Raw genomic sequence first — 27477 nt, forward strand, 5'->3', positions numbered from 1 at the left:
CCCCTCATACACCTGCAATGAGGCTGGGAGGAGAAGCACAAACAAATGCCCATTCAGCCCCAAACTTTAACCAACTCTCTATAATTTCCAAGTGGATCTGATTTCCTGGGATTGTCCTGACTTTCCATTTGCTTGATGAGTTTGGATGCAAATTTTTTTCCAACCTGCACAGCCCCTTGGCTCCTAACTCCTGTTCATTTCATACAGTTCCCAGGAGAGAAAATCAAATTAGGGGAAATATTGCTCACTAGTTGCAGGTGTCTAAACTTTCATCTTCTGCTATTTTTGTCCTCTCTTGTTAGTCACTCCCCTTATTAATGAGATGACAATCAACTGGTCTCTTCATGGTTAGCTGTAACTTTCCAGCTTCTCTCTACTAATAGTGTCTCAGGATCTGTCCAGAAGTAGCACATGCAATATGTTTCTTCACACTTCTGGCCATAGGAATTAGCTAAATGTTTGCTTTTATTTCCTTGAAAAATACTGTCACTGTGTAGGGTAGTAAAAATTCAAGAGACGAATAGCTTGAGATTGTGTATTGCAAGAGCCTCCAAGAAGTGGAAGAAGAGAAAAGATTTTTACTACCTCCACCTGCTGAATAGGAGCAGAGACATGAATAGCAGGACAGACTTGAGAAAGGAAATTAGTTTTGGTCATTTCTTAGTTCATGAGGAAAACACTCCCTGTTGCCTGCATATGGGGGAGGTGAATAAAGACTGCATGTCCATGAAGGTTAAACCTGAGGTCTTTAGTACATGCACTCTACCCTTCCATTCAGTATGATATTCATCACAGATCTACCTTTAGGCGTGTGACTCCTTGACTCAGAAGACCTAGTCACAGACTTAGGAATGTCTTTAACTCCTCAGCTGAAGTGAGGTAATCAGTGGGTATATAGCAGGCTGTTGTATGAACAAGCTACACCAGAGATGCTGTTTCAAGCTCTTTTCTGCACAGCTGACACTTCCTCCTTAGCAGTGATTGCTTTCCCATAGACTCTGCTTCTTGGTGACTTCTGTACCAGCTCTTCTCCAGGGTAAAGCGGGCAGGCGCTGCGTTTGTGTGCGTGTCTAGGACCTGGGGGAGTGCTCTGCCTGCCTCCTCCCAAAGGATTAGCCAATACTCCCGGGGCAGGGCACGGTCTCTAGCTGCTCTACTTCTTTCCTATATGCACACGTTTTCCCCTTTCCTTCTAGTTCATTCCAGAGCAGAGAGGGAGAAGCTTTGGGTTTTTCTGGGCTTTTCGTTKTCCTCTCCTTGCAGCTGGACCGTTGCTAGCGTCTTGCCGGACGGAAGTTTTCTCTACAGGGATATCCTTTTCTTTTTATTTTTTTTTTAAAACAAAAACAAACAAACAAACAAAAAACAGTGCAGCTGCATTCAGACTGTCTGCATTTGAATCCATGCTTCTGGAGCAAGTTTAACTCGGAGAGGAACAGCAGCAGGGGTACTACTCGTGCCTTTCCTCCGGCTACTCCTGTCAAGACGGATTTATGACTTGAAAAGGGAGGCGGGAGCGGAGGGAGGAAAATTGCTTTCAGGAGCCAGAGACTCCACCACAGCCTAGCAAAACACACATAAGGAGGCAGTGGGATCTCAAGGCGTGAGCAGCACAGAAGTGGMACGCTGGGATCTGGTGGATCCTTGTGCGTAATATGATTGATCGTAAGCCTTTCATCTGCCTTCACAGCGCCAAACTTTTGGATTTAAGGTAGTTTGCCCTGGACCAGATTTTGATATGTTGGCCAAGACTCTGCTTTCTCTCGGTCTCTGGCTGCASTTTGCTGCGGGACACAACACACCTAAGGAAGGTGAGTGCTTGAAAAGGCGAGGTGTTCCCTTCCTACATTACCCCATTTTATACCTCCTAGTTTTTAGAGCTTCTCAGAAGCTTTTTAAGAATAAAAGATGGCTTTTAGCTATATTGTTGCTTTAGGTATTTAGTTTGCAGGCACATGGACAAAACAAACAATGTTCCTAAAATTTTCATATTAGAAAGAATTTGTCTGAATTTTTTCCAACAGTGGAAATGAAATTGTTTGGGAATCTTTCAGACTGGTGCAATCATGATGAAAGACTCTTGACTTCTTATTGTTACCCATATACTGGATTGCCTATGAAGAGAAGTAAAAACAGTGATATTATGCCTGTCCTGCTGTTCTCTTGCTAATCTATCTAATTAATCATTACATTTCCTCATTAAAATTATTTCTCTTGGTTGCTGCTCTGTGGAAAAATAAGGGGAATAAATGATTATGGGTCAGTGTCACAGAACTGACAGTAGGAAAAGGGACAAGGAGGAGGTCAATATCTCATTTGTTTCCTGTGCTGTAGCTGTGGGTGTAAGACTGCTCAGCTCACACTGATGGCCAAGCTGATGGGTTGACTTTCTCCTCCCTTGTGTTCACAGCTAGGAAAAGGCTCTGTTCTTCAGCTGCAGGGCTGGCTGCTTCTGGATTTCACTGGATTTTGTAGCTGGGAAATGTAATGCAGCAAGAGAGGCAATCTAAACTTTTTGCCTATCTGAACAGGAGATCTTCAGATGAAGGCAGCAGCCCGGACTGCTAGGGGCTGATTATGCTTCTGATATACAGACCAGAGCATGTCTGTTGCTCAGATCCCCTTAAAGGATAATGGATTCTGTACCTCAGTGATCCAAGTCATGGAGCAAGATCTGGAGAAACAGGCTGGCAGGATGTTTTTGCTCCCTCTGGCACTGTGTTAGGATGCTCCAGTGTCCACAGAGACAGCAATTATTTCATTTATTTCTGCTATTATGGAAGTGAATATGCACAGGCTAAGAACCATGCTCAGTCCTTTAGAATACATTAAAAAAGTAAGACATTGCTTTCCAGAAGGATTGCACCTTGCTCCAGAAGCAAGGTTGTATCGACATACTGACTCTGGTTTGCAAACTGCCAAGCACTTTTAGAGGAAATGAACCTGCTGGTTGGCAAGGCATTCATTCCCTGGCAACTATGACTTGGGGGCATCCTGGACTCCTGGAGATGCTCCCTAATTCAGCCTTGAGCAAGCAGCCAGTCTGGCAGGGCTCCTGGGCATGGCCAGGCTCTTGTCCAAAGGTGCTGTGTGAGGTGCCATTAGTAGGCAGCAGAAGGAGATATGGGGATGCACGCACAGAGCAACTTGACTGAATGTGAATGTGTGTGGCTTTATTCCCAGCTGCAACAATGTGGGGAAGCTACTGGGTGGCTTCCACATGCTCAGGAAGGCTCTTGTAGGGCAATGCCTACTGATTTTAGTGCACCAAGGCAACGGCAGAGCACTGCGTAACCAGGTCTACCACTTTCCTCTTTGGGTTCAGATTCAGATCACTGCTATGCTAATATAAAATCCCATCATCTGTTACTTTGGGCTTTGATAAATGAAGCTGAGGCTCTTCTTAGCTGATTGCTCTGGACTAGCATCAGTGGAAAATGATGCCAGCGTGCATCTGGCATGTGGCAGAAAAAAGCCCTTGTCCTATGATCTGCAGGAACAAGCTGCATCCCATAGCTGCAAAGCAGCCACTCTTACATGCTTAAGACAGAATTATCCACAGATACTCCCTCCACAATATGCTTTCTGCTGTCATCTAATACTTGCATTTCACACTTACTTTCTACCTGTCTTATTGACAAACAAGGAGAAAGGCAGGAGCAACCTGAACTCTCAGGATATGTTGGGTTCAGAAACAGATGAATATCCGAACTAAATTATGTTGCAGGAGGAATGTGGTTATAGGAACAGACAGAACAACAGAGCTAGGGGCTTCACTGGCTGATCTAGCAGCAAGCTCCTTGTGAGGATGAGAGCTGTGAGGTTCAGAGCTCTCACTGCCTACTTCACCCTATGTGGGTATAAGAGTATGCCTTGGATGCAATATGTACAGCACTAACATGCAAGCACAGCAACAAGACTCCTACGTCTTTTCCTTGGCTAGTTTTCTTTGGGAGAGGTTGTAGGGAGGAGGTAAAGACCAAGGCAGGGGTGAATGTCAGTCCCCATAGCTGAAAGATGTAGGTGCTGTGCTGAATATTCAGAGCAAGGGATCTTGCTGCCCCTATGGATGCAAGAAGAAAAGGGTGGAGTCCATCCTCATGACTTCATGGAATGCCCTTGCTCCCTGCCTTGAGAGCTCAAAATGCACTTACTGATCTCTGAAACACAGCTCTGTGCCTAGCATAGTTTCATCATTCAAAGACTTATGGTGCTCTAAGAAAAGCAGGAGAGGTAGTGAAACTCCTGGAAAGATCCTGAGAGGTGACAACTCCAACTTCTTCTGTCAGAAGAATTTATCTGAAAGGCCATTTCTCAGTCTACAATCTGTAATCTGTGGCATGGACAAGCTGGAACCTGCACAGTAATTTTGGCTTTTAGTCACAAGTGTATCTTCCATGGTGAGGTTCGGCTCCTAAATAGGCAGATGGCCTTGCTATCTTTCATGGCTCAGACTTTTCTCCTTCTAACATGTGTTTAGATGTAAAACACCTGACTGGCTTGGTTGGATATCTCTTGTTTTGGGAGAGGTGATGCCTTTCTCTTCCTGCCTTGCACTAGGATCCCAAAAAGCCACAGGGGAGTACAGACTGCATTCTTCAGCCTCCAAATTCAGCTTCAGTTCTAGTATAACTCTTTTCCTTTCATGATCAAACAGTAAGAAGGGAAGACAACCATAGAGTTTATAGTTAACTGGGACAGAACATGGTTTCTTTTGGCTATTAAATTTATTATGCTTTGTGAGTACTAAGTTCCATGTAAATCAAGCATGAGGCATGTGTTCAGGTCCCAACTGAGAGTGCAGTGAACTCTTGAGCAGATGTCTCTTTTCAGCAACTCAGTGAAAAGGAATATGGGGAGTCCGACTAGCTGCTTTTCTTCTGGAAAAATGCTACTAGAATGACATTTTGTTCCCATACCAAACCCTTTGAAACAGTTCTGTGTATGACTGATTTGCATCCGTCAATCAGGTACCAGCTAGAGGGTGACAATGGGATGACAAGGGGATAGTAACGCCTGTTCACAGTTGTGCCCGGGATTTAAATAGAATACAGAACTAGCACATACAGAATATGAGGTCTGCGGAGTTCCTCCTCGGCTCTTCAGCAGCTAAGGCCTGATGGCCCAGGAAGGTGTGCCTGGTAGGCAGGGAGAGGCTGATGACTGTCTTTTCTCTCAAAATCCCACAACAAGTGAGAAATCTCCTTTTGGCATCTTGCCAAATACTCAATTTTATTTTGCTGGAAAGCAAAGAAACTTCTTAGAATAACAACTGCTTGTATAATGCAGGGATYTACTGGTAAGAAAAGTCCACACCCCACCTCTGGCTTTGATGACATGTCTGTATTGGATGAAGGATAAAAAATAGGACGAAAGATGGAAGAACTGAAAACCTAAACCCAAAGAGAAGATGATGGAGTGTCCAGTCACTTTATAAGCCTTGATGCACTCTTGTTGTGGAAAGGCCCTTTGTCTAATTTTTTTCACAGATCACAAGAAAAATTGTTTCCATCTTTTGCAGGGCTGAACGTCAAGTAGAAGTGACTGTAATGGTGTTTGCCTTTATGAAGGATCAGCCTGCTGTTCTTTCCACAGAAAATCCCTTTAGATAGCTCCAAAACATGTATCTGCCCACAGGTGTAATTGCTGCTTTCAAGCAGTGCTAGCTACCCTCCAGGCAGGGCTCTATGTGTCAAGCTGCAGCTTTTTCTGCAAAGCTTTCTAATCAACAGAGCTATTTCCAGCAATGTATGATGGGCTGAATCAGTGTTTAAAAAATGGTAACTTTATCTTCAGCTCTTCTYGTGCACCAGAGCTGCAGGATACAGTCAGGAGTGCAGTTTGACATGGACTTGGTTCTTGACTCTCCTTTGACTCCTTTCTCTTTTGAGCAGGCATTCCATGGTGTTTTCACCCATGTGTTCCCTTTATTGGTAATTCCAGCAGGATGGGGATTTTGCTTGTGTCTGCTCCCTCATGATGTATTCCTTACTCCCCTCACAAATTGCTAGTGCATGTGACCTTGTTTATCACTTGTGAGGACATCAATCCTTGCCCTGCTGGGGCCAGATGCCTTCACAGCTGTTTGTTGCAACATTCGGGAAATGAGTGACACCACTCTAACTGGTAGGGAATGGGAACAGATGACTTCATGTCAGGAAGAGGCAATTGCATTGCCAAGATCCTTCAGTATGGCTTACTAGCCAAATGGCTTGTGCTTCTTCCAGTTGAGGGGAAAGCATAAAGCTGTGGCTAATGTTTGACTTGCTTCATGCGGTCAGAAGCTCTAAAGAAATCCCCTATCACTCTGCCGTACTAGAACACTGTTGGGAGTTAGGGAATTCTAGGAACCAGTGACAGACACTTGGAAGTGACTGGTTCAGCTCTGCTGTGTGATATTATGATAAAATTGCATGCTGAAGTGGGTAAGAAAGAAAACATACTGGACTTTACTTTTATTTTCGATCTATCCCTAAACGCCAAGTTATTAGGTGTGTGCATCTGAAAGATGGGGCTGAGTTGTCCTGGGTCACACAGAAATGACCGTAATTGGCATAGATCTTGGATGTCCACTTCTGCCTCTTCCCAGCATCTCTTGCTTAGTCACCTCCAAATAACTTTAATGTTATCCTTTTCTGGAGGCTCCATCTGATTTCTCCTGCTGTTGCATCATGGGTCTGGTATGTCTCTGCCCTTTCAGCCAGCATCTAATACAGCAGAGAAATGAGGGACTTGTTTCTGTGCTGCCTTTGTCTCTGCAGAAACACAGACATGTGTACAAGCACTCAGACTTTCTCCCAGTGCATACCTACACTCTAGCACATGCAACAAGCATGGTCCTGGCTCATGCACATCTATGTTGTCCCCTGCCCCAAGAGAGGACATGGCCCTTTCTGCAACATACCTGATCCTGACATGCTTCTGAGCACACAATCATGGAGAACAGTCCTGTCATGGGACAGAATGAGACACTTATGGCCCAGTCACACAGGGAGGTGTATGAATTATACTCAGTGAGGGAAATAAATAGCAGGGCAAAGAATGTCCAAAGGGAGATTGGGCCAAGAGAATCAAGTCCTCTATGGTTCAGACCTAAACAAATTGTCTGCTTTCTGTTTTTCTGGTTAAATCTCATGTTGTACCTTGATGATCTTGTTGATTCAGGATCTCTTTTGAGCTCAGACTAATAGGTTTCACAGCCAGGACATGTAATCCATCTCTTTTACTTCTCACTGTTCCTCTGCCCTGGACCTTTCCCTCCTCCTGGTTTTGCCACCTTGTACCTGCCTCTTGGAGTCTTCTCCTAGCAAGGGCTTAGCATTCCTCATTCCTACCAAGCTTATTGCTGTCTCTTGGCCTGCCTTGGCATGTCTTTCTGCAGAGCTGGCACAGAGCTAGCATGAGTGGTGGCTTTTTTTTTTCTTTTTTTTCTTTTTTTTTTTCTCCCTGGAGCAATTAATTTCCCAGGAGCCTTTCCATTTGGTTGTCTACAGCTGTGTGGTTTTGGCTCCCCTGCATGACTCCAGCAGTAAACCACTGCATGTTGCACCAAGTCCATCTGTGCTCTAGAGCCCATACTGCTCAACCCTCCCACATTTCCATTCCCTTTGCTGATAGAGAAGCCCAAACGTGCTGGCAAAGATCTCTGGTTTAAGGCTTTTTCTCCACTCTTGCACCTCAAAAACCAGGAGAACACTTAAAAGAATTCCAAAAGCATTACTGATAGTCCAGCTTCTATAGATCTCTCAGGATTTAAGTGTGATAGAAGAAAGAGCATTCACGCTTTCCACACAGCATTTTTATTGAAATTGTAATAAAATGGGTCAAATAATGACTGCAGCCCTCCTTTCACAGCAGGTTCTTCCTGATATATTGCGCTCTCTTGCACAAATGGGTTTGCCCCTTTCAACTGTAGTTCCTAAGACTGGGGAAGAAAGTGATAATATATTCAGAAGGACAAGAAAAGATCCAGTTAGCCTAGCTTTTAAAGAGTAATCTAGGGAGGAGGAAAAGCTCCCTCCCTCTGCTATGGACTTCTCTGTCAACAATTACATAAATCAGAAAGCTTTCTGCCAGTCTTATGTGAACCATAACCTTTGAAATAAGCAGCAGGCAGTTCTGAGAATCAGCCACCCCTCTGGGAGGGCAGAGGCGGCATTTCTTTCAAGTCTCTTTATCATCTCTTTCTTTTCCAAGTACAGCTTGCTTTTCTTCCAGGCACTGTAATTGTAAGGAGATGGTAGAAACCTGTAAGTTGTTTTAGGCTGGTAAGTTGCCCCTGACCTTGGCAGTCACTCTCTGCCTTGGGACCAGCAGTTTGCATCTTTGTCTGGGACTGCTGAGCATTAGCCCAGTGCAGCTGGTCTTCATGGCAGAAGCTGCTTCCAGGCATGGGATATGGGTGACCTGCTGGCTCAGGCCTGTGAGAAAATTTCCCAGCTTCTGGAATATGTTCCATCTCTGGCTTAGAGCAGAATATGCTGGGAAGCAGGCTGGCATTGTGTAACAAGACATSTGTGTGCAAGCCAAAGCAGCTCGAAACTCAGAGGTGTTCTTTCTGCAACAGTGAGAGTAGGATCTGGGACTCCCAAGTTCTTTGGCTCTGCTGTCATTCCTGTGCCTAAGCTGCTGCCCCCTCCTATTGCCCTGGGCTTGTGGTTTGTTTGTAATGGGTTAATAACATATGCTTGGCAAGACTGTCACAAGGTTTCATAAGTCTGCACAGTGCTCTAAGATCCTGGGTGAATGCAGTGTGGAGGTACTGTGGAAGCAGTACGTATGCTCAGGAGCCAGAGCTCTCATTGCTCCTGCTTTGTCAGGTCTGGGGTATCTCTGCTTGTGTCAGATCCCTGCCCCTTTCCAGCTCCCTCCCCTCCCTGTGAAGAATGCAGGAGTAAGGATGTGAGATTAGCGCCCCAGGAAAAGACTTCTCCGCCCTACTGTAATAGTACATATAGTACTTTCTGCTCCCATCAGCTATGCATTTTGGCTGCATTTGAACCAGAGGAATATTAGGCTCTCATCYCTTCCCCATTCCATAAGGAACTGTGTTTTCTCAGGTGCCAAACACTAGGGTGAAGTCAGGTATTTCATCACAGTTTTGCAGAGTCTCGGCTTCTCTCTCTTCACCCATCTTGTGACTGGGCTTTTTTTTTTCTCTGAGACATGTGGATTTTGCTCTTGCTATCCAAGCAGCTCTTTAAACAGTGGGGTCCTGCATGTGAATGGAAAGGAGAAGAAAGAGAAACTTACTTACTCTGCTCACTGCTTCCTTCCTCCATCCTTTGCAAATTTGTAAAATAGGACTTTGCACGGAAACTGGCAACAAAGTCTGGAGAGCAGGGAGCCAATGCATGCAGGGAGAGCTCTTCTCTGCTCCCRGAGAGCTCACCACAGCATCTAGGCTGAGATGCACCTGCAGACGTGCCTCTTGTTGAAAGAGTATTGATCTGAGAGAGGTGCAGAATATGCCTGTAAAAAGAGTGAGTTCCAAAAGGTTGAATTTGACTGTAACGCTGGGCTTTTGCCAAGAACCAGTGAGCAAGCTGTGCTCAGCAGGGCTGAGATGCACAGGCCCCTTTCATCGTGAGTCTCTGTTGCCTATTTCAACAGGCAGGAGGCTGTTTACAGGAGAGTGGCCTGACTTGGTTAATCCTGCTGAAATATGTGTGGACTATGTCAGCTGCAACTGCTGTGTGCTTGGATGTTGTGCCATTATTCACAGTGACTGGCCAACACAGCGCTGGTGCTCAGGGCTGCTGCTGTCTCTCTGAGGTGCTCCAACTGTCCTCTTGCACAATTCTTGGCTGATGTGAAACTTGTGGGGCAGGTGGTGTATTTGAAGTGTGCTGCTGAGGGAGTCCCATAGCAGGGCAGGGAAGCGCTCAGCTGCTGTGGTGTATTATCTCCAGGAGTCACACTCCTTCCAGCTCCACTGCAGTTCTTTGGCCTTTCTTCCTGCAGTGACTTTATGGGGCAGGGCCTAGATAAGCTTATTCCACAGCAAGCCTGAACACACAGAAAGCAGTGGGGAACCAGTGATCTAACGCTGGTAACTTCACAGACCTGCTATGCAATGGAGCGGTGGTGGTAAGGAGTCTCATGAACATTTTTTCCCTCTTACTGTTTATGATGCTGTAACCAATTCAGCTTCTAAGACCTCAGGAGACTTAGGAACCAGTTTGCTGTTCACAGTAAGTGTTTTTGGTAATACACATCAATGCAAAATGTGCTAAGAGAACTCAGGTCATGAATAATCACAGGCAGACCTCTGGCTAACACTTTAGTCTGTGTTTGCTCCTGCGTGTGCATCTCAAAGTGTTCAGCAAAGAACTGTTGTGATCAGGCAGATGAATCTAAGCAAAGCTGCCCTGAGTGGAGACGGAACACCAAGGAGATGGGCTGAGATGCCTCAGGGAATTGTCAGCAGGGCTGAGAGTAACGCCTACGATCCCTCACACTAGGTGCAAATATGAGTAATAAAAAGGGCAGATCATGAAGCCTCTACCCAGGAAATTTCTCACTGAATTCTGAGATCTCGGCCGAGATAACTAAGCTTTCCTAGCAGATGCCCATGCAAAGACGGGTTCACACCACTTCACTGACAACTGTCTTTCTTTTCTTGCTAGGTCCACACCCCTCTGATTCAGAGGGGGACCTCCTCTTCTTGCTGGACAGCTCTGGTAGTGTCTCCTACTATGAGTTTTCCAGAGTCAAAGAATTCATATGGGACCTCATTCGACCTTTCACCTTCGGCCCCAATGATGTCCAGACCAGTATTATCCACATCAGCACCACACCAACCATGGAATTCCCTTTTGACCGGTACCTGTCCAGTGGGACTGTGCAACAAGCCATCCGGGATACTCAGCAGCTGATGGGTGACACTAACACAGGCAAAGCACTTTCCTATGCCAAGGAAAAGTTCTTCAGTGATGAAGCTGGTGCCCGGCCAGATGTGCCTAAGGTACTGGTTTGGGTGACAGATGGTTTCTCCACGGATGACATCTCTGAACCCATGCAGCTCCTGAAGGACATGGGAGTAACAGTCTTCATCGTCAGCACTGGACGGGGGAATTATTTGGAGCTTTCGGCTGCTGCCAGCCAACCTCCTGAGAAGCACCTGCACTTTGTGGATGTTGATGACCTTCCCATCATCACAAAGGAGCTTCGAGATGCTATTCTAGGTACAGTGGGACTGGGATGTAGTCACTGGGAATTTACAACAGAGCTGGATGCTGGTTAGTGTCTGGCTTTTCAGGGCAGGCAGCGCAAGAATCCCCTAAGATTAGTGGTCATCCTGACCCACAGCAGCTGCCCTTCTGCTGGAAATGCTGTGTCCGCAGCACTGCAGGTATAGGCATAAACCAAGACTTTGAGGAAGTCTGGGACAAATATCWCTAGTCCACTTTGAAAGTCCTATGACTGAGTGGGACATGTTCCCTTCTGCAGCTCTATGGGTGAGCTGAGCTTGTGTTTGTAACAAATAGTTTAGTGAGAGAGAAGAAAGGTAGCTCAGGCAGTACATTGTCTGGATTCCTTAGAAATCCAGAAGACTGTGAAAGGAATCATGCAGGTCACTGACTTCCCTGCAATTCAAGCCAGGTATGAAAATGTATAGCTTTAGCTCCTACTTGCACAGGTTAATTGTTAGCCAAAGGCTTCACAAACCTAGGGAGTGGTTTCACTGCAAAAAGAAGAGGCTATGGCCTGTGAGAGCAAGGTGCTCAAGCCCATTGAACACAATTTCCACATTTGAAGTCTTTTTTTTTTTTCTGAAATGCTGCCTGGCTACATGAAGTCCTATAGAGGCAGAGGACACAAATGGGTTGAGCATAACATCTAGGGTAGACCTGACTTCATCTACCTTCATGTGTAGGCATAGTGGCTGGTACACAGAGATATCGCCTACCTCCAAGTGCCTGGCAGTTGGTATTTTTTGCCAAAAGCAATTAAGGATGACGGTTACTGTCAGCATTAAGGCTGTAGCAAGGAATATTTCTGYTCCATAAATCCCTGTTGCAACATGTTCTGCGTATGCCAGATCTATAGCCTGAYTTGGCTAGTGCAGTCCTTGGCAGAAACTCCCAGCCTCAAATTATCAGGCTTAGTAGGGCAGCTGCTACCTCTTTGTTGCTAGCATAGTTGTGGCTGCTGCTGTGCAGTGAGCAAGAACAGATAGAAAACTTGATTTTCGTCAGTCCTGTATCTTTCAAGCATCCAGGAAAGGGTCTAAGTAAGCCCCAAAGGCATAAACAGGGATGTGAGGTAGGTTTTGGAAACCGAGGGGAATACCTCATGGTAGACTGCACGTTGCACCACACAGTGCATGTCCTTTTTGCAGGTCCTGAATGCCATCAGTCTGGGTGTGCCTGCAGTTGCCAAGCTGGGTTCTTGCCTCAGCTTCCAGATGCCTCTGGATTTGTTTGGAAAGCAGAATGAGTTACTATGGATTTTCAGATTTTCCATTCATTTTCTGGAGGTTCTTGCTCCCTTTAAAAATCCTGTTTTAGTTCCCCACTTGGCTTCTGCTGTATATGAGCTGGTCAGAGCTGGCTTTGGCATGTCCAAGTAACCCTTTCCACAGAATTCTTTTAATATAGCAATTTTATTCAATTTCCAATCACTGCCATTTAGAAAATAACACACAGGGACTATGTTCTCCTGTGATCATCCACCTCTCTCTCATGTTAGTATGGGGCAATAGCAGCAGTCTTTCTACTGTATTAGGTAGAAGGAAACCTAACATCTACAAATCCCCAGATGTTTTGTTTAAAGTGGCTGTGCATCSAAATACTATATACGGCATCACAAAATGAGAAAAAACTATGTATCCTTGCAGACTTTTAAGTTCAGCCAAAAAGTCGTAAGATCCACAAAGGTAATACCCTGCTGTGCTTGAGGGCAGAGTTCTTCACATTCACCAGGTCTAAAACCACCAGGTCTGGGATTTTAATGGAAGGTGAGAGTCTCACATGAAGCCAGATGCTGGTGCTTTAAGCAAAATGCCAGACATTGATACTATCACGTGGGTTAGCCTTAAGAATGGCACATATCATCACTGTTCCCTGACTGGAGGAGGCAGCACCCATCATCACCCTTTACTCTGACTCCTGGGATGTTAGGGACAAATGGGCTCTTTAGCAGGAAGAATCAGGTCTTTCTATATCTGGAATGGCCCAGAATGGTTTAATTATCACTGCTATCTTATCATAAACTCTTGCTGCAAGACTCTGCTTTTTAAAAGCCTTCTGTAGATGCACAATGGAGCCTTGTTAAGAAAAGAACAGCTTTCCTCACCCCACCTCCTATGCAGGAAGGGTGTGTATTTCATCCCTGCTCCATAGACATGCCCACACAATGGTCCCTGGTACAGAGTGGTTATTGTCTCAGGTAGGCTGAGAACCCTTTATGAAAGGGTTTAAACTCTGCAGCGCKCTCTCTCTCTTTTTTTAAGGTGTGGAGGCCTTTATATAGGGGTTGCTCAGTTAAGAAGATTCAGTCAGAGATCTGAGCAGGCAAATAATCAAATAAGCTGTTACAGCTAAGTCTAAGCCAACATGAAAGCCACTACTAGGACAGAGGCAAAAGGAAAGTGCATCAACCTTCCAAATTGTAACCCTGACCCACTAAGAAATGGGATGTCTCTGCCTAAGTTCTATATTTTGAAAACTTGGTGGGGTAATGGAACAGAGAAGTTGGGCTGCTTCCCACAGATAGTGGAACTGGAACAGTTCCAGTAATGCTGCTGCACAGAAGAGAGAGAGATAGGGACTGCAGATGGATTATGTTTGCTCTATCTCTTTTTTTTTTCTTGGTGTCTGATGCTGACAAAATTAGTCTATGTAACACTGTGGGCAACATTTTCTAGCCAACCTGGCTATGGTCACAGCTTGCTCCAGACAAATTCCTCTCCCTTTTTGAGGTGTGAGGGAGATGGGACCCTGTACCAGGCTTCTTCCAGTATGTCTTACATGTTATGTACCCAAGCAGACAACATAATGGCATTTGGTGTGCTCCTACTGAGGAAGGGCCTACAAATAATGTGAAACCAAGACATTCCTTTGAGATGATATCAGGTTCTGTGCTAGCATCCACTTGTTCTTCACTCAGCTACTCAAACAAGCAGCTACTGACTTGGATTGTCCTTTAGCACCATCTCCTGAGCCAAACTCTGCAGGAAGACACCTACCCAGTAGTGACAAAACATCAGTCACTTCCCATGAAAATTCAGGGCAACACATTCCTAATCTGAAACAAGATTCTAGGTGGCTTCTGCCACAGTAAAGGCTTTGAGCCTAGAGTCCTCTGACATTCTCACCAAGCATTGAATATGAGTCGGTAATCAGAGGGAGTGATCTCGGACCTTGCCCAAACTGTATTGGAATGTACACCCTGGTATTGGAGAAGTGTTCTCTTCATCCCAGATTTGGAGCACTCATCCCCATTAGCACCAAAGCAGGGAAACAGATCCATGGAGCAGAAGTGATTTGTCCCAGGTCCTAACRGAAGCTGCTACAGGGACAGAATGGTGAGTTCACTGCTACTTGACTGCACTTCTTGCATGTCATGAAAGCAGCAGTAATCTTGGAAATCTAACCTTGACCTCATCAGCACTCAGGGGTTACGAGCAGGTCTGTGGCTGTGAAAAGTTGTTTCTTTGTCCACGCTCATGCTGTGTTAGTCACCAAGAGACAGGAGGTAGAAGGCAAGTGTATCACAAGCTCACTCAAAGCCTTCCCAGAAAGGCACTGCCTGGAATGAGTACCAGAGCTTAACATGCTGTTTCTCTTCAGAAACATTGAGGGACTGTGAAACATGTCATGGCCATCTATTTTCTGGGGCTTATTGGCTTCTTTATATGGTAAAGGCATCCACAGTCAGACAACAACGAGCGGAGCCAGTTGTTACAGGCTGCCTGCAGCAGGTCTCTCACACATTTCACCCTGACACTTTAATTTGCCTGATTTATTCCCAATGTCCCTGGGTTCTGCCTCCAAGCTGATTATTTCCATTCCTGGAGCCCTTGGCAGGAATATTGGCACTCAGGCCTTTCCTCTGTTCCCTCTTCCTTTGTGGCTTGTCTGCCAGTAGTTGCTGGGCTCCTCGCACAAGAGTGCAGTGCCACAGGCTCCTTGGTGCTGCCTCCCACCCTCTGTCTCCTCCAAGTGCAGTGTGGGTGGAGTGCGGCTGGCTGGCCGTGTGTGTAGCCKTAAGTGGGCAGGGTACAGAGAAGGGGAATGTTCTTGCCTGCCTGGGAGAGCCAAAGAACAACTTAGAGGGAAAAATTGAGGCTGCWTTATTTGACACAGGGAAGTTGGCAGGGACTCCAGCAGCTCAGAGAAGGAGAGCTGATCTTCCATTTAAAGGACAAGCCTGAGAGCATAAGGTCATGCATTCTGCTGGAGGTCAGGGCAGATTTCTGTGCCTCTGTTTACCTCTGAGTGATGGGCAGCCAGTGAGAGATACTTACAGCACTCTGTAAAGTAATTAAGCTTGAGATAGAAGGCACTATCAAGAGGTGTTAGGAGTGACACTATGCAGAGCATAGTACAGACGTACTTCTGTAAGGCTCTCACCTGCTTTTAAACACTGTTAACAGAAAAAGTTTCTTAATGTCCTCATATGCTACTTCCACAGAGCTAGAAACAAGGCCCCTTTGGAAGGGCAAGGAAGAGTGTAATCTTACCCAAAATGGGCTCAAGCTACCAAATGTGGCAGAAGGTTAAATAGAGGAAGCTGGGAGAACTGCAGGACTTCAGCATAAGTATTCATATCTGGCATTTGGGATCTAGAATATAAAGATAGCATCAGCCTCGATGACAAGCTTCTGAGCAGGGACACTCACTGAGCTCACTGAGCAGGGAGAGAGAGGAAAGATAGCACAAGAGCATCTCTGAACACTGAATGTCATGAAACAATGGGGCTCTGTGAAACACTGCAGAGAATGACTTCAGCTGGGATGAATGCGTTAGGCATAGCAAATGCTGGACTGCCCCCAGTTGTTGCTGCTTCTTTCCGGGTTAAGGCAAAGAGCAAATGTTTTCTTCCCACTCTGAGCCATTTCACATACACAACAAAATTTAGTAGTTTGGTTTGGCTGGTAGATGATTTCCACAGGGAGCTCAGGGTGAGTTGTCCCCAGGAATTTAGGCACCTAGATGCCCAAGTTCTGTCTATGGCTTTGTCACAGACTAGCAAGGTTCCTTCAGTCTGAAGGTGATGGGAACAGGGGAGAAGAAAAGTGATTTATCTCCCAAGCAGTTGCTGCAACTGGAATTGTAGCAGGCAGTGGTAATGACTTGCTGAGTGTAGGAAAGTGTCTATCTGGCCAAATACAGCAACTCCCACACAACTGTGGAGCAGTGATGGTAGCCCAGAGCCTGCTGGACTGCTCCAGTTTTGCTCATGGTCGACGCAAAGTAGGCTTGGTTTTGGCAGGGGCACATTTCCTGCCATGCCAGGCATCTCCATCACAGCAGATCTGTTTGGCCTTATCACAGAAGAAAAGGCAGAGAATGGAGGGGGAAAGCTGTGGCTTTACAAAGCAACCTGGAAGTTTGAGGCAAATTTTGTTGAGGCTGGACATGCCCAGGAGGCAGGATGCAGCTGTGCTCTTGAGCTGCAGCTCGTTGTTCATAAACACCTGGACAATTGCTTTAGCCAAAATGCCACCTCTTTTCCAAAGGGTGAGGACAGTGTGAAAGCCCAGATATTGCTGCCTAAGTTTACACTTAAYGTGTGTTTTTGGAATTTTTTTCTTGGCTAGCACTAGTTTTGTGTTCCTGAACCTTTCAAAGAGGATCTGGCTCACTGAGTTCCTGTGAAGGGACTCAGCTGCACTTAGGTGATTTTAGCTGTCATCCAGTATTGGTACGGGCAGTTACATCTTCCGTCCAGAAGGGCCTGCATTTCAAGTGTGCTTCTGTTGTGTGTATAAATGTCAGTAGTGATTTCTTGCTACTGCTTCTCTCATAGATGTTATCCAAGCAAATCGGTTACGTGCAATGGATATCACCTCGAGCAGCTTCCGTCTGATGTGGCCCAAACTCCTCTCCCAAGAAACTGGTTACTACACCCTAGAGTATGTGCCAATAGATGATCCAGCAAGAAAGAGGACAAAGCAAGTGTCTGGGGCTCACACTAACCTCATGCTGAGCAACCTTGCACCGGAAACCACTTACCAGGTGGCGCTCATTCCTGAATCCAACGTGCACTACATTCCTCCTCAGACAACAAGGGTTACAACACTGGCAGGTAAAACACATGCACAACCCTGACCAAGTGGAGGGCACTACTGTACTGAACCTTGCAGATAGAAAGCAARTAAGAGCCCTTGGTCTGCATCCCACATTCTCATGATCTGACTGGAGGAGGTAGACAGATCAAAACAGATGCTTTCGGTCAGGACAGGATGTAGTAAGTAGATGGTATATTTGTGCTGGCACTCCCCTGGCAGATTTTTCCTTAGAGAGGTTTTCTGGACTGTTCAGAGAAGGGGATCAGGTCTGACGCCCATAAGCAGCCCTTCCAGCCTTAAAATCTATGCGCATTGAGGAAAGCTGAGCCCAGCATCTTGGGAGGAGGTGGCAGAGTTTGCAGCTTGCAAGAATTTAATAGCTCTGAGATGTACAGCCCACTAGAGATAAAGTATAAACTGCTGCACATCCTTACTCACTGCCTATGATGGTCAAGCAGAAGCAGTTTTGCATTATGTGGGTTACTAGCAAGGGGAGGCTTTTACCTCCATGGCCTGAACAGCTATTACAGGAACTAGGAGATCTTTTTCTCCTACCTGAGGCTGCAGGTGCAGCTAAAGTAGGGTAGCACTGTTGAAACAGGCACATGCTGCTTCTCCAGGCAGATGTATCCACTGTTGGGAAATCCCTATGTATGAGAGGGGAGCACTCAGAGCAGGAGCTGACTGCTAGTCATTTGAGCCAGAAAAATAACTCAGTTTTATATTGGATGGCAACATTTAAAAACATACACTGAAAATCTGAAAACGGGTGAAAAAGCCAAGATGAATTTGCACAAAGTTGCAGTGCATCAAATAATATTTTTTTTGCACACAAGAACACTTCTGGCTAAGTAGTTTTGTCCACTCTCTGTTCACTGTGTCCACTCAGTGGATGGCAAAACCTTTTTCTTAGAGCTGAGCTGGGTTATGCTGACAGAGATGACTACAAACATCTAGGTGCTGAACAGATTTTCTTCCACCTCCTAGAAGCCAAATACAGTGCAGGTCAACTATACTCCTCTGAGAGCATTCTGATGCCATGATTACATAGACTCATTCACATCTTTTTACACTGCTTGCAGAGGAAATCAGTCCAGCTCAGGTTCTCATCTCTGAGTCCAAGCCACACAGTTTCCATGTTAGCTGGGCTCCCACGCCGGACAGTGTGATCGGTTATCAGATCCTGTATGGGCCACTCCCTGGGGACTCAGCGAAGCTGCTGGAGGTGGATGGCAAGCGCAACAGCACTGTGGTGGAGAACCTGGCACCCAATACAACCTATCTAGTGACAGTGACWGCCATCTACAAATCAGGAAAGGAGAAATCCCTGTCAGCTAAAGCATGCACGCAGGAAGGTGAGTGAGCAGCATTCTCTGCTGACAGAAAACTGTATGGGCACAAAGGGCCTCTAAAGTGTGCCCATCTCTTTGCACAAATTAGCTACCTAGGTGAAGCCAGAGAATAATTCAGTCAGTCCAGTTACTGGAGTTGGAAGAAAGAGGAGGAAAGCTGCAGCTTCTAATGAGCAGCACATGATCTGCCGTAAGGATGTAGCAGAGGGATAAGGCATAGGACTGAAAGAAAATCAGCCATGCACAATATGACCGCTCCTACAGAGTATATGCGCTGCCAAGCTGCTAGTGGAGTCATAAGCACAGCTGGCTTGGAGGTTCCTGGATCTCCCTAAAGAAGAACAAAAACTGCCTTTCCATCCTTTCCCCTCAGTTTGTGTGCTTTGATGTGATTTAGCATCGGGGAGTAGAAGTTTCATCAACAGAAGCTTCTGCTCTGAAAAGGCACCTGTAAAGGTATTGCAGGAGACAAAATCTAGTTCTAATCATGACTCAGGAATGAAGAGCTCAGAGGATGAGAGGAGCTGCATAGAGTCTAGGAGGTAGCCAGACAGGGCCAACAAAAGTATTTTGTCCTGGTATCAGCACAAAGTTAGGGACTAATTAGATGCAGTATGAACTCCTCCAGCATGGAGATTTGGGGGAAGAGATGAGATTGCTGCATCTCTGCAACAGGGAATGACCAGGCTGGCTGTCAACTCCTCAGCAAGAACAAGGAACTAAGTGGGAGGGACAACTCCCTACAAATGGCTCCCAGTAACATGGGTCTTCTCCCTTCTCTAGAGGGCTCCAAGGTGAGGCGCCTTCGCTTTGAGAACATGGGTCCCAACACCCTGAAAGCCTCCTGGGACTCTGCTGATGGGAAGGTCCTTGGTTACCGAGTTAGGTGCCGGCGACAAACTGGCCCCTCATCTCTCATCAGCGTTTCACCACAGATCCACAGCGTGCTCCTCGCAGATCTGGTTTCAGGCACCACTAACAAAGTGTGTGTGAAGCCAATGTACAAGAACCAGCCAGGCAAAGGGCTGTGCCGCATGGTACACATGCAGCCAGGTGAGCTGGGGTGCAAAGAGGATACTTCTGGTATTCTGAAGGGGACAGAGCTGCTGGAGATCCAACCCCACGGAGCCCTCATGGCTGAAATATTCTCAGCAGCTAATTTGTCAATATAGCTTCATTGCAGCTATCAACCCAAAAGGGACTGTCCAAAACTGGACTGCTTTCCCCGTTTCTGAGAGGAATGCTCCTCCTAGTGGCATTAGATTTGCAGGCAGGAGAAAAAGTATCCATTGGCTACACAATTGTGCAAGCACTTTGGGATAACACAGGGGAGGTTATTAAAAACTGGCCTTGGGCTTTGGAAACAGTCACTTGAACTCTTCATTACCCTGCACTTTCAACTTGGGAGGCACTTCTCAGGCTAAATACTAAACACAGATACTAAGACACCAAGCATCTGCTTTACTCCTTCCATTACCCAGGAGCCATTTACTGTAATGTAGCACAGTGATACCTAATAGGCTGAAATGAGGTGAGAGCTAAGAAGAGGCTATGTGGCAGTGTAGAAGCAGAGCTACTTACCCAATAAAAGGCCAAAGCGCTGGGGAAGATGAGTACAAGGATGGGATCGCTGACTCAGTGCTGTTTGGAGAACAGGCAAACAAAGCTGACATTGTACTTTTTGTATTCTTTCTAGCTACAGAAGCCCAAGGATATAAGCACAGACAGAAAGCATGACAGGCACTGGAGTGAACTGATCCCCCACAGAGGAAGGGAAAAGCTTGGACAAGATAGAGGGTTCTGAGAGGAAGCCAGAAACCTCACAGATCATCTCCCAGCCTTCACTGTGCCTTGAGCTGTATCAACTGTTGATGGTTGTCAAGCCTAAACACTATCCTTAGCCAGGTTCTCCCAAAGCTTAAAGGTTTAGCTTGGCTGGATTGAACAAGCAACCTGACTGATAAATCCCAAATCTGTACCCTCTATTATGTAACGATGCCTGACAAATAGCAAAGAAAGCTGTTGTTTGCTTGCTTGCTGTTCTCTATTTATCAAATGTTGATACAATTTTATTTTTCAGCCTAGGAGCATGTTCAAGATCCAACAGTTTACTGCACTAGTGTTTTATTCTGGGGAYCTGCGCTCAGTGAAAGAATACAAGTAGCCAAATCCACTTCTACTGTCAGTAACCACCAAAACTGATGTACTCTACAAAAAGCAGCTTTCTTCCAGCTCACCAGTATACTCCACAGGTAGCTCAAATTAGCCATCCCAGAAGTATAGCCATTTCAGGAATGGAATGAAAAAGCATTAGGAGAAAGAATAACAAAATACAAAAATGTACAGTACATGGAGATCTAGCCTAAGGCACTGAGACTTCTGAGAAGAGGAAGAAAAGAGGTCATTAACCCACCTGGCATTTGGCCAGAATATGGGGGTAACATCTTGCCTCTTATAAACTGCAAGGACAGTATTGTGTTCCCAGGTGGTCTGCATTTTATGGCAGAGCTTGGTCAGCGTCCTCTGAGTAGGGTTACACCAGGCCAGGGCTGATGAGCACCAGCAGAATCTAGGAGGTAAGTTTATACTGTGCCTGCCCTATGTATTTTTGAGGCTCATCCATTCTGCTCCACTCTCTCTCTCTCTGATACAACGACATGCAGATCCCTGCTGGACTTTGAAGTATCCAGATCCTCCAAGTCATTTGCCTTGGGTTTTGGTGTCAGTCTGAGAGAACGGAAAACTCAAAACAGCTAGGAAGCCACCTCCATAGCTGGTGTTACTATACTCTAAAGCTCTCAGCCCTCAGCTGAGTTCAGGAACATCAGTGAAACACAGAAAGCCAGGCATCAATGCCATTTAAAACAGCTGTTTTTGTTTCTCTTTTAAACATACACCTCCAAACTGTAATACTGCCTGGATCATGACTACTGAACTATGCTGGCATACCTACAAACATTTTCACTGAGGCAGGAATGAGTCCCGCTATCAGAGCAGTTATATAGAGACTTAATTAGGCTGTTCTATGACTAATTATGAATCACCTGTGTCCAATATTATCATTCCAGGCTCTATCCTCCACACTTTGAAGACATGTCATATATCTTTAAGTAGCTGTCTTGTCCTGGGCTCCTACCTTGCCCTAAGCTTGAGTTACATTTAAAAATGAGGTTTTTATGGTGAAAGTAAATCTGATTCCTTCCCTTTGCTCCTAGGCTTGAATTTGCTGTCAGAAGGCTACCCTTCTGAAAGAGGAGGTGAAAAAAAGAGGGTTATTTTGCTACCTAGTGACAAAGCCATTTTAGAAGCACAGTTCCAAAATTCAGGGCTTAGGGCTGTGAGGCAAAGTAGATACTTCTATGGTAACTAAAAGCAGCATCAGTTGACATACACTCCCTCAGTAACGCTTGCTCTACTTTAAGTTTTTTGCTTATTTGTCCTACATGTGGAACATGTTTTTTTTTAAAGCTGTGCTGCATGTTTGGAGAGCCTTCATGCAACGTCACTCCATCCTGCAAACCCTCCATAACTCTGCTTATGGGCTCTTTAAATCAGTTCCTTTTGGAACCAAGAAGTACTTTGTCACTGACCTTCTCTCCCCTCTGCTAAACTTGACTTATCTAGATTTACAGAGTACTTGCCTTGTGCTGTCTCCTTGTGCAGGCGGATGGGATGGGAGGGAGGTGAGTCACCCATTAACTAAATAAGGAGATTTCATATGATTTATGTTCTCTTTTGGAATGTGGCTTGGAGCCTGATCAGTCTGGAGACTCTGCTGAGAGAAAGATACAGCCTCTGGAATCTCCCATGATCTCAAGATCATCTCGTTCATCTTGCTATAGGACAGAGATTATTTAATTTTGCAAAACTCCCTGCATAGTTTACTAATTCCTTAACATTCCCTCCTCTTCCACATTGTAATGCATCCTTTTGAAAACACCCCATTAAATATACAATATGAGTTATTGAGYTGGAATGATTACTTTGTTCTTGATAGCTGTAGGGACAAATCTTTTAAGTATAACTAAGGAGAGGTATGAGTTGAAAAGCTGGTATTCATCTCAATTTTAAATGAATGAAAAACAAGCATTCCATCCATGACTTCACAATCTTAATTCACATGAAGCTTTACCAAAAGAAAATCAGAAATACATCAGTCCAGCCTTAATAATATCTCAGCTTTAGTGAGAAATAAATATTGTTTTATAAGGAGCAAAAAAGTACATGTCCCTTAAATCTTGGTTGAACTGATAGTACTCAAACATAAAAATGTGGTCACTCTAAGGTAGACAAGTAAGTTAAACTGAACTTTTTTTAAACTAAAGCCTAATGATTTCTAAAGCTATTTAGGCATCCTATCTGCACTGAATTAGTGGGTGTGACACCCACACACCTTTATAGGATGAGAGCACAAAATATTAGGGCTCCCAGCAAGAGCTGAATTCTGCCTTTGAGGGCTATAAGGAACTTCATCTGTGGGTGAGCTATTCCCAAGTTTTCTATATGGTCCTTGCACTTTCTGATGCATGTGGTATGGGCTATTATTAAATAATTAATCACTAATATTAAAGATGACAGAGTCTTAAATATTAATATTAAAGATATTAAATATTAAAGAATTGATTACATGGAACTGCTAGTGTGATCAGTGTGTCAGTTTCCACATTCTTTGGCAATGCAAAATTCCTATGCCTTCCTATATCAAGATATCRTGGGTTTTCTGAACATTACCTTCCAGGTAGGTCCTGATCCCTCAGGAACTGGACTAAAGCTATCCTACCCAGCTTGTCTATTACCTAGACACCTAATGGTTTTCGGCAGGGAACAGTTAGCATATTTCTCCCAGTTCCCAAATTTTTCTAGATTGTACTCCCTTGGAACAAATTTGCTCATAGATGCATCTGGCTTACAGCCTTTCCCTGCATAATCCCAGACTTACTGAGATGTTGAAGTACAACCACAATTAGGATACATTAGTCTCTCAAGGCAGTASTGTGGGTGGGTGAGGGGCCAGACACTGTTTCAGAGGCTTAGTCAAGTCAACATTTTGGAGGAAATAAGAATGTTTAAAGGGAAAAAGATACCTGAATGACTGCCACTGGCCTGCTTTTGAATATTGGAACTGATCAAGGCTGCATTCTAAAATTATATCATTTCAGGCTGCAGGATTTTATACACGAGCTTTACGTATGTTTCTGACTCTTTATATAGCTACTATAGTTAATTTTCCTCTTGTCCCTACTCTTTTTTTTTCACGTTACAAGAAATTTGATTAGGAATCATTTTTACAAAGTGAAACACATTTCTGTATAAAGCACAAGCACACTGATTTTCTTTTTTTCCCTGTCCTTAGCAGAAAAGTAAATGAATAAATTAGTCTGCTAGTTTGATAACAAGGTCCACCTTTGGCAAAAGAATCCAAAGGGTGTTTCAATGATGGATTTGGCCCATTTGGCTTATTGAGTTTGATTTTTTTTTTCTGAATCTTTCAGGGAATAAAAAGCATAGTACATGAGCCTTTCTGCATTATGAGGCTGAAATCTCTGATGGTGTCTTCTTCCACTACAAGTTAATAAAATTTCCTTCATAAATCTGTTGTTTAATTAGAGAATCCAGCTGGGTGGCTTTCTAATGCTCTTGGAGTTTCTTGGATGCTGACTTCAGTTCCTATCTGTAGTTACACACAGACTGCAAGTCTTGGCTGCCTCTCAGCAACTCATTGTTCTTGTGGACTTCTTAATGGAACTGGGAGCTTCTCATCTCATACCTAGAAAACAAAAGCACTGATCCTGAGCAATATCAGCAAGAATAATAATGAGAGCCACACAAGCAGGCATCTCAGAACTGTGATATTTCTAATCTTCTCTTGCAATGTTGGTTCTCTATTCTACTCCCATCCAYCCAGTGTGAAATTCAGAAAAACTGACATTATTGTAATCTTTCTCACTCTCTGCCTAGTTCACAAATCTATTTGATTTCCAGACCCAGCAAACATCCTTGGACCAAATCTTGCCTCTTTAAGGCAATAACATGCAGTTTTGTGTATGTATCTTGTAACTGCAAAAGTAATGTCTTCCACTACACAAATAATAAAAATGCTTTCCCCCCTACTTAACTGCCTTGCTCTTTAACTAGCACCTGTCATCCTCTTCCTTCTCTTTCTCCCTCTCCCATTTATCCCCCCCCCCCCACACACACACACTTCCCCTGGGATATTGACTTCCCCAATTATATCTCAGGGAACATTAATGCTTCTGTTTCAAGGGCTTAAGTGTGCTATGCTCCATCTGCTCACTGAATAGCTGTTAATGGCCAAATTCTCCAAGATACGTGCTTAAAACTCTTAAAATCTGAAGGCCTGTGAAGCAATTCTGTTAAAAAATGGGTGTCAAATGAGAACTGGCTTCATTGCTCTTCATTTTTGAGATGCATCTGAAGATCACACAGAGCTAAGTGTACCCAGACATTGCCATTCAGTGTAGAGCTGTGCATGCACACCCATGTTTTTCTTTAATCTGCTAACTATAGGATCTGCCTAATCCAATGTAAATCAGTGGATATACTACCAGTCATCTGAGAGGTTCTGAATTATGTCTTCAGGTAACAAAGTAAATGAGAAATATATTTGTTTTAGTCAATGTCATTGATGTCTACAGTGCAACTGTGGACTATGAAAAGTGTTTCCGCCAGTCATAATTTCTTATAACTAACAGTGGAATCTATAATGTGAAAGGAGACTTCAAAATGCATATGCACAATATAATTCTTCGTAATATAAATATTATGGTATCCATATTATTATATCCATATTATGATAAAATGCTGGGGGCTCAGCCTCTTAGGGCAATTTAGCTCTTCTTACCTTTCATTAACATCCTGAGCTGCTGGTGAGGACATAGTAGCAGATAGCAGATTGTAATGGCTCCATGAAGAACTCAATGTTCCTCCTGCATTCATCCTAGTTGGAGTATGGGATCTGGCAGCCAAGGACCCAAGTTTTTGTGTTCTAGATCTTGACCGTCTGGTTGATGCTGTTGTCTTTCTGCTGCACCTGAATCTGCCGAAGTTTGGCAGAGGCTGGGCACAAGCATTTGCCTTTGCAGTATTTGGCCTCCAAATGGACTTGGGAGATTGCGAGTGAGATCTTAGCCAGCGGCTTTTTTTGGAAGCAGGCGAAAATGAGCGGGATCGGTAATTCCCTGCATGTTCAGCAAGCAGAGAGCTACCTTGGTCTAAAAAAGAACTGATCCTTTCATAAGAGCAAGCTCTCACTGGGACTTTTGGGTGTAAGAGAGACTTGACTCCAATTACATGCGGAACTCCAAGCTTTACAGGAAATGAGTTGGAATTTGCCAGATCCTCCGAGAGCAAATCATTTTTGCTTGTGGTTTCATTTCCCAGGAGCCCAGCCACATGATTGACTGCAGAGACAGTGAACTCTGGAATACTTAGGTTTGTTAGTGCTGGATAATTGCCTAAAGATTTGACTAGATGCCTTGGCTTTAGAAACCACTCTGACTCTGCAGGCTGCTTAGGTGTATTTCCCGGACCTGTCTCCACATAGGCTGCATTATAAATTTGTAGCCATTTAGATGTAAAAGTGCTTGAGCTGCTTGTAGTGTCAGAATCTGTGCCATCCTTTTGATCTATGTCAAAACTCAGACTTGAGGCTAAGCTGTCCACCTGAACTTTAAGTTTCTGCAGACTTTCTTCCAAGTCATCTATGGTGAGAGATAAGTTGGTTTCTAGGTAATAACAAAATGTATTTATTTACAAAATGTTTTATTAAAGAGTTCTTACTAATAATACCTCTAGACTGCCCTCCATTACCAGACTCTACTGTAAAAACAATCTAAAAAATATATAGTTAATGTTCTGTATTTATGTAGCTATTTCAGTCAAAAATAGACAGAACTTCAGAACTGAGAATTCTGTAAAGGCGAGGATTTCCTCGGCACACTGGGAACATTACACTATCAGACCCAGCTGACTTCAAATCCTATCACAGACTTACACCAATGTAACATTTTGAATATGACCGATGTCTCTCCTAGTGATAAATCAGATATACTAAAAACATCTATTGTTCATGTGATCAACCTATCATGACCATCAGCTCCATCCTACCTCTACCTTCTTTAAACAATGATGATCTTTCCCTGCCATTGTGCAAAGTCCCCTTTTTTTGTAGTTTCATGAAACTCTAGTGCTGAGTAGTGCTCATCTTCTGAGTGTTGCTAAGAAATTCACTTGCTTTTCACTAGGAAGAAAAGACAAAACTTTTAGTAACTCTTCATGGCTCTCTTAATAACGCATTATGGGTGGCCCTAAATAAAAGGAGGCATCTACCACGGAGTGTATTGTAATCTCGGGTGCAGTGCCAACTGCCTCCTCGGGGCATGCCAGGCGGTTGCTGAGGGGGAGGCCCGGACCTGCAATGGACGTGCAGTACTGCCGGGCTGGAAGCTCGGTGCCCCCCAGTACCTCTCCCGGATAGGCTCGCCCCGCCGAGCCTGGCGGCCGGTACCTGCGAGGGCCACGCTGGCCGCTGCCATCCCCGCGCCGCCTCCTCTGGCCTCCTTAGCAACGCCCCAACACTCCCGTTGCTAWGGCGGAGCACCACCCTGACCTAGTTTGTCCTTCCGCAGTTCCCGTCTTCAGCTCCGCGGCCCTGCTCCAGCACCAATCAAATTCCACTTTCTAGCTCAGGCCATCGCGTCCTTCCGTTGATGGGCAGAAACGTCATCCTGCGTGTGACGGAACTCGGCGCCTCGTGGATGATGTCCTGGTGCGGTCCAATCGGAGGCCGCGCCGGCGGTCGTCGCGCATGCGCGGCGGAGCGGCGCGTGCTCCGCGTGCGCGCGTGCGGGTGGCGGCGGCGGCGGC

At 45.0% G+C, this 27477-nt stretch overlaps 1 protein-coding gene and 1 long non-coding RNA gene across 4 annotated transcripts; one reads left to right on the plus strand and one right to left on the minus strand.

Annotated features, from left to right (window-relative positions):
• The first annotated feature begins 980 nt into the window (after positions 1 to 980).
• On the plus strand, positions 981 to 22560 carry VWA1 (von Willebrand factor A domain containing 1). Of its 2 annotated transcripts, none has more exons than XM_085318237.1 (6): positions 981 to 1811; positions 10629 to 11186; positions 16978 to 17256; positions 18322 to 18594; positions 19375 to 19644; positions 20672 to 22560. In XM_085318237.1, exons 1-6 carry the CDS (start codon positions 1739 to 1741, stop codon positions 20674 to 20676), a joined length of 1458 nt encoding a protein of 485 aa, XP_085174363.1. In that variant the 5' UTR covers positions 981 to 1738; the 3' UTR covers positions 20677 to 22560. The 2 variants fall into 2 exon arrangements, with proteins under 2 accessions (XP_085174363.1, XP_085174362.1); XM_085318236.1 differs by having other exon boundaries at positions 983 to 1811; positions 20288 to 22560.
• A 45-nt stretch (positions 22561 to 22605) lies between these two features.
• Positions 22606 to 27211, minus strand: LOC146588289 (uncharacterized). Of its 2 annotated transcripts, XR_014897450.1 has the most exons (4): positions 27119 to 27211; positions 26719 to 26851; positions 25454 to 26312; positions 22606 to 24358 (listed from the first exon to the last, which is right to left on the minus strand). It is a non-coding gene; the product is annotated as an uncharacterized LOC146588289 (long non-coding RNA). The 2 variants fall into 2 exon arrangements; XR_014897449.1 differs by lacking the exon at positions 26719 to 26851 and having other exon boundaries at positions 25454 to 26336.
• Between the last annotated feature and the right edge of the window lie 266 nt (positions 27212 to 27477).

The sequence above is a fragment of the Rhea americana genome, unplaced genomic scaffold, assembly GCF_003343005.1.
Source record: "Rhea americana isolate MKP2758 unplaced genomic scaffold, rheAme1 scaffold_528, whole genome shotgun sequence".
Lineage (NCBI taxonomy): Eukaryota > Metazoa > Chordata > Aves > Rheiformes > Rheidae > Rhea > Rhea americana.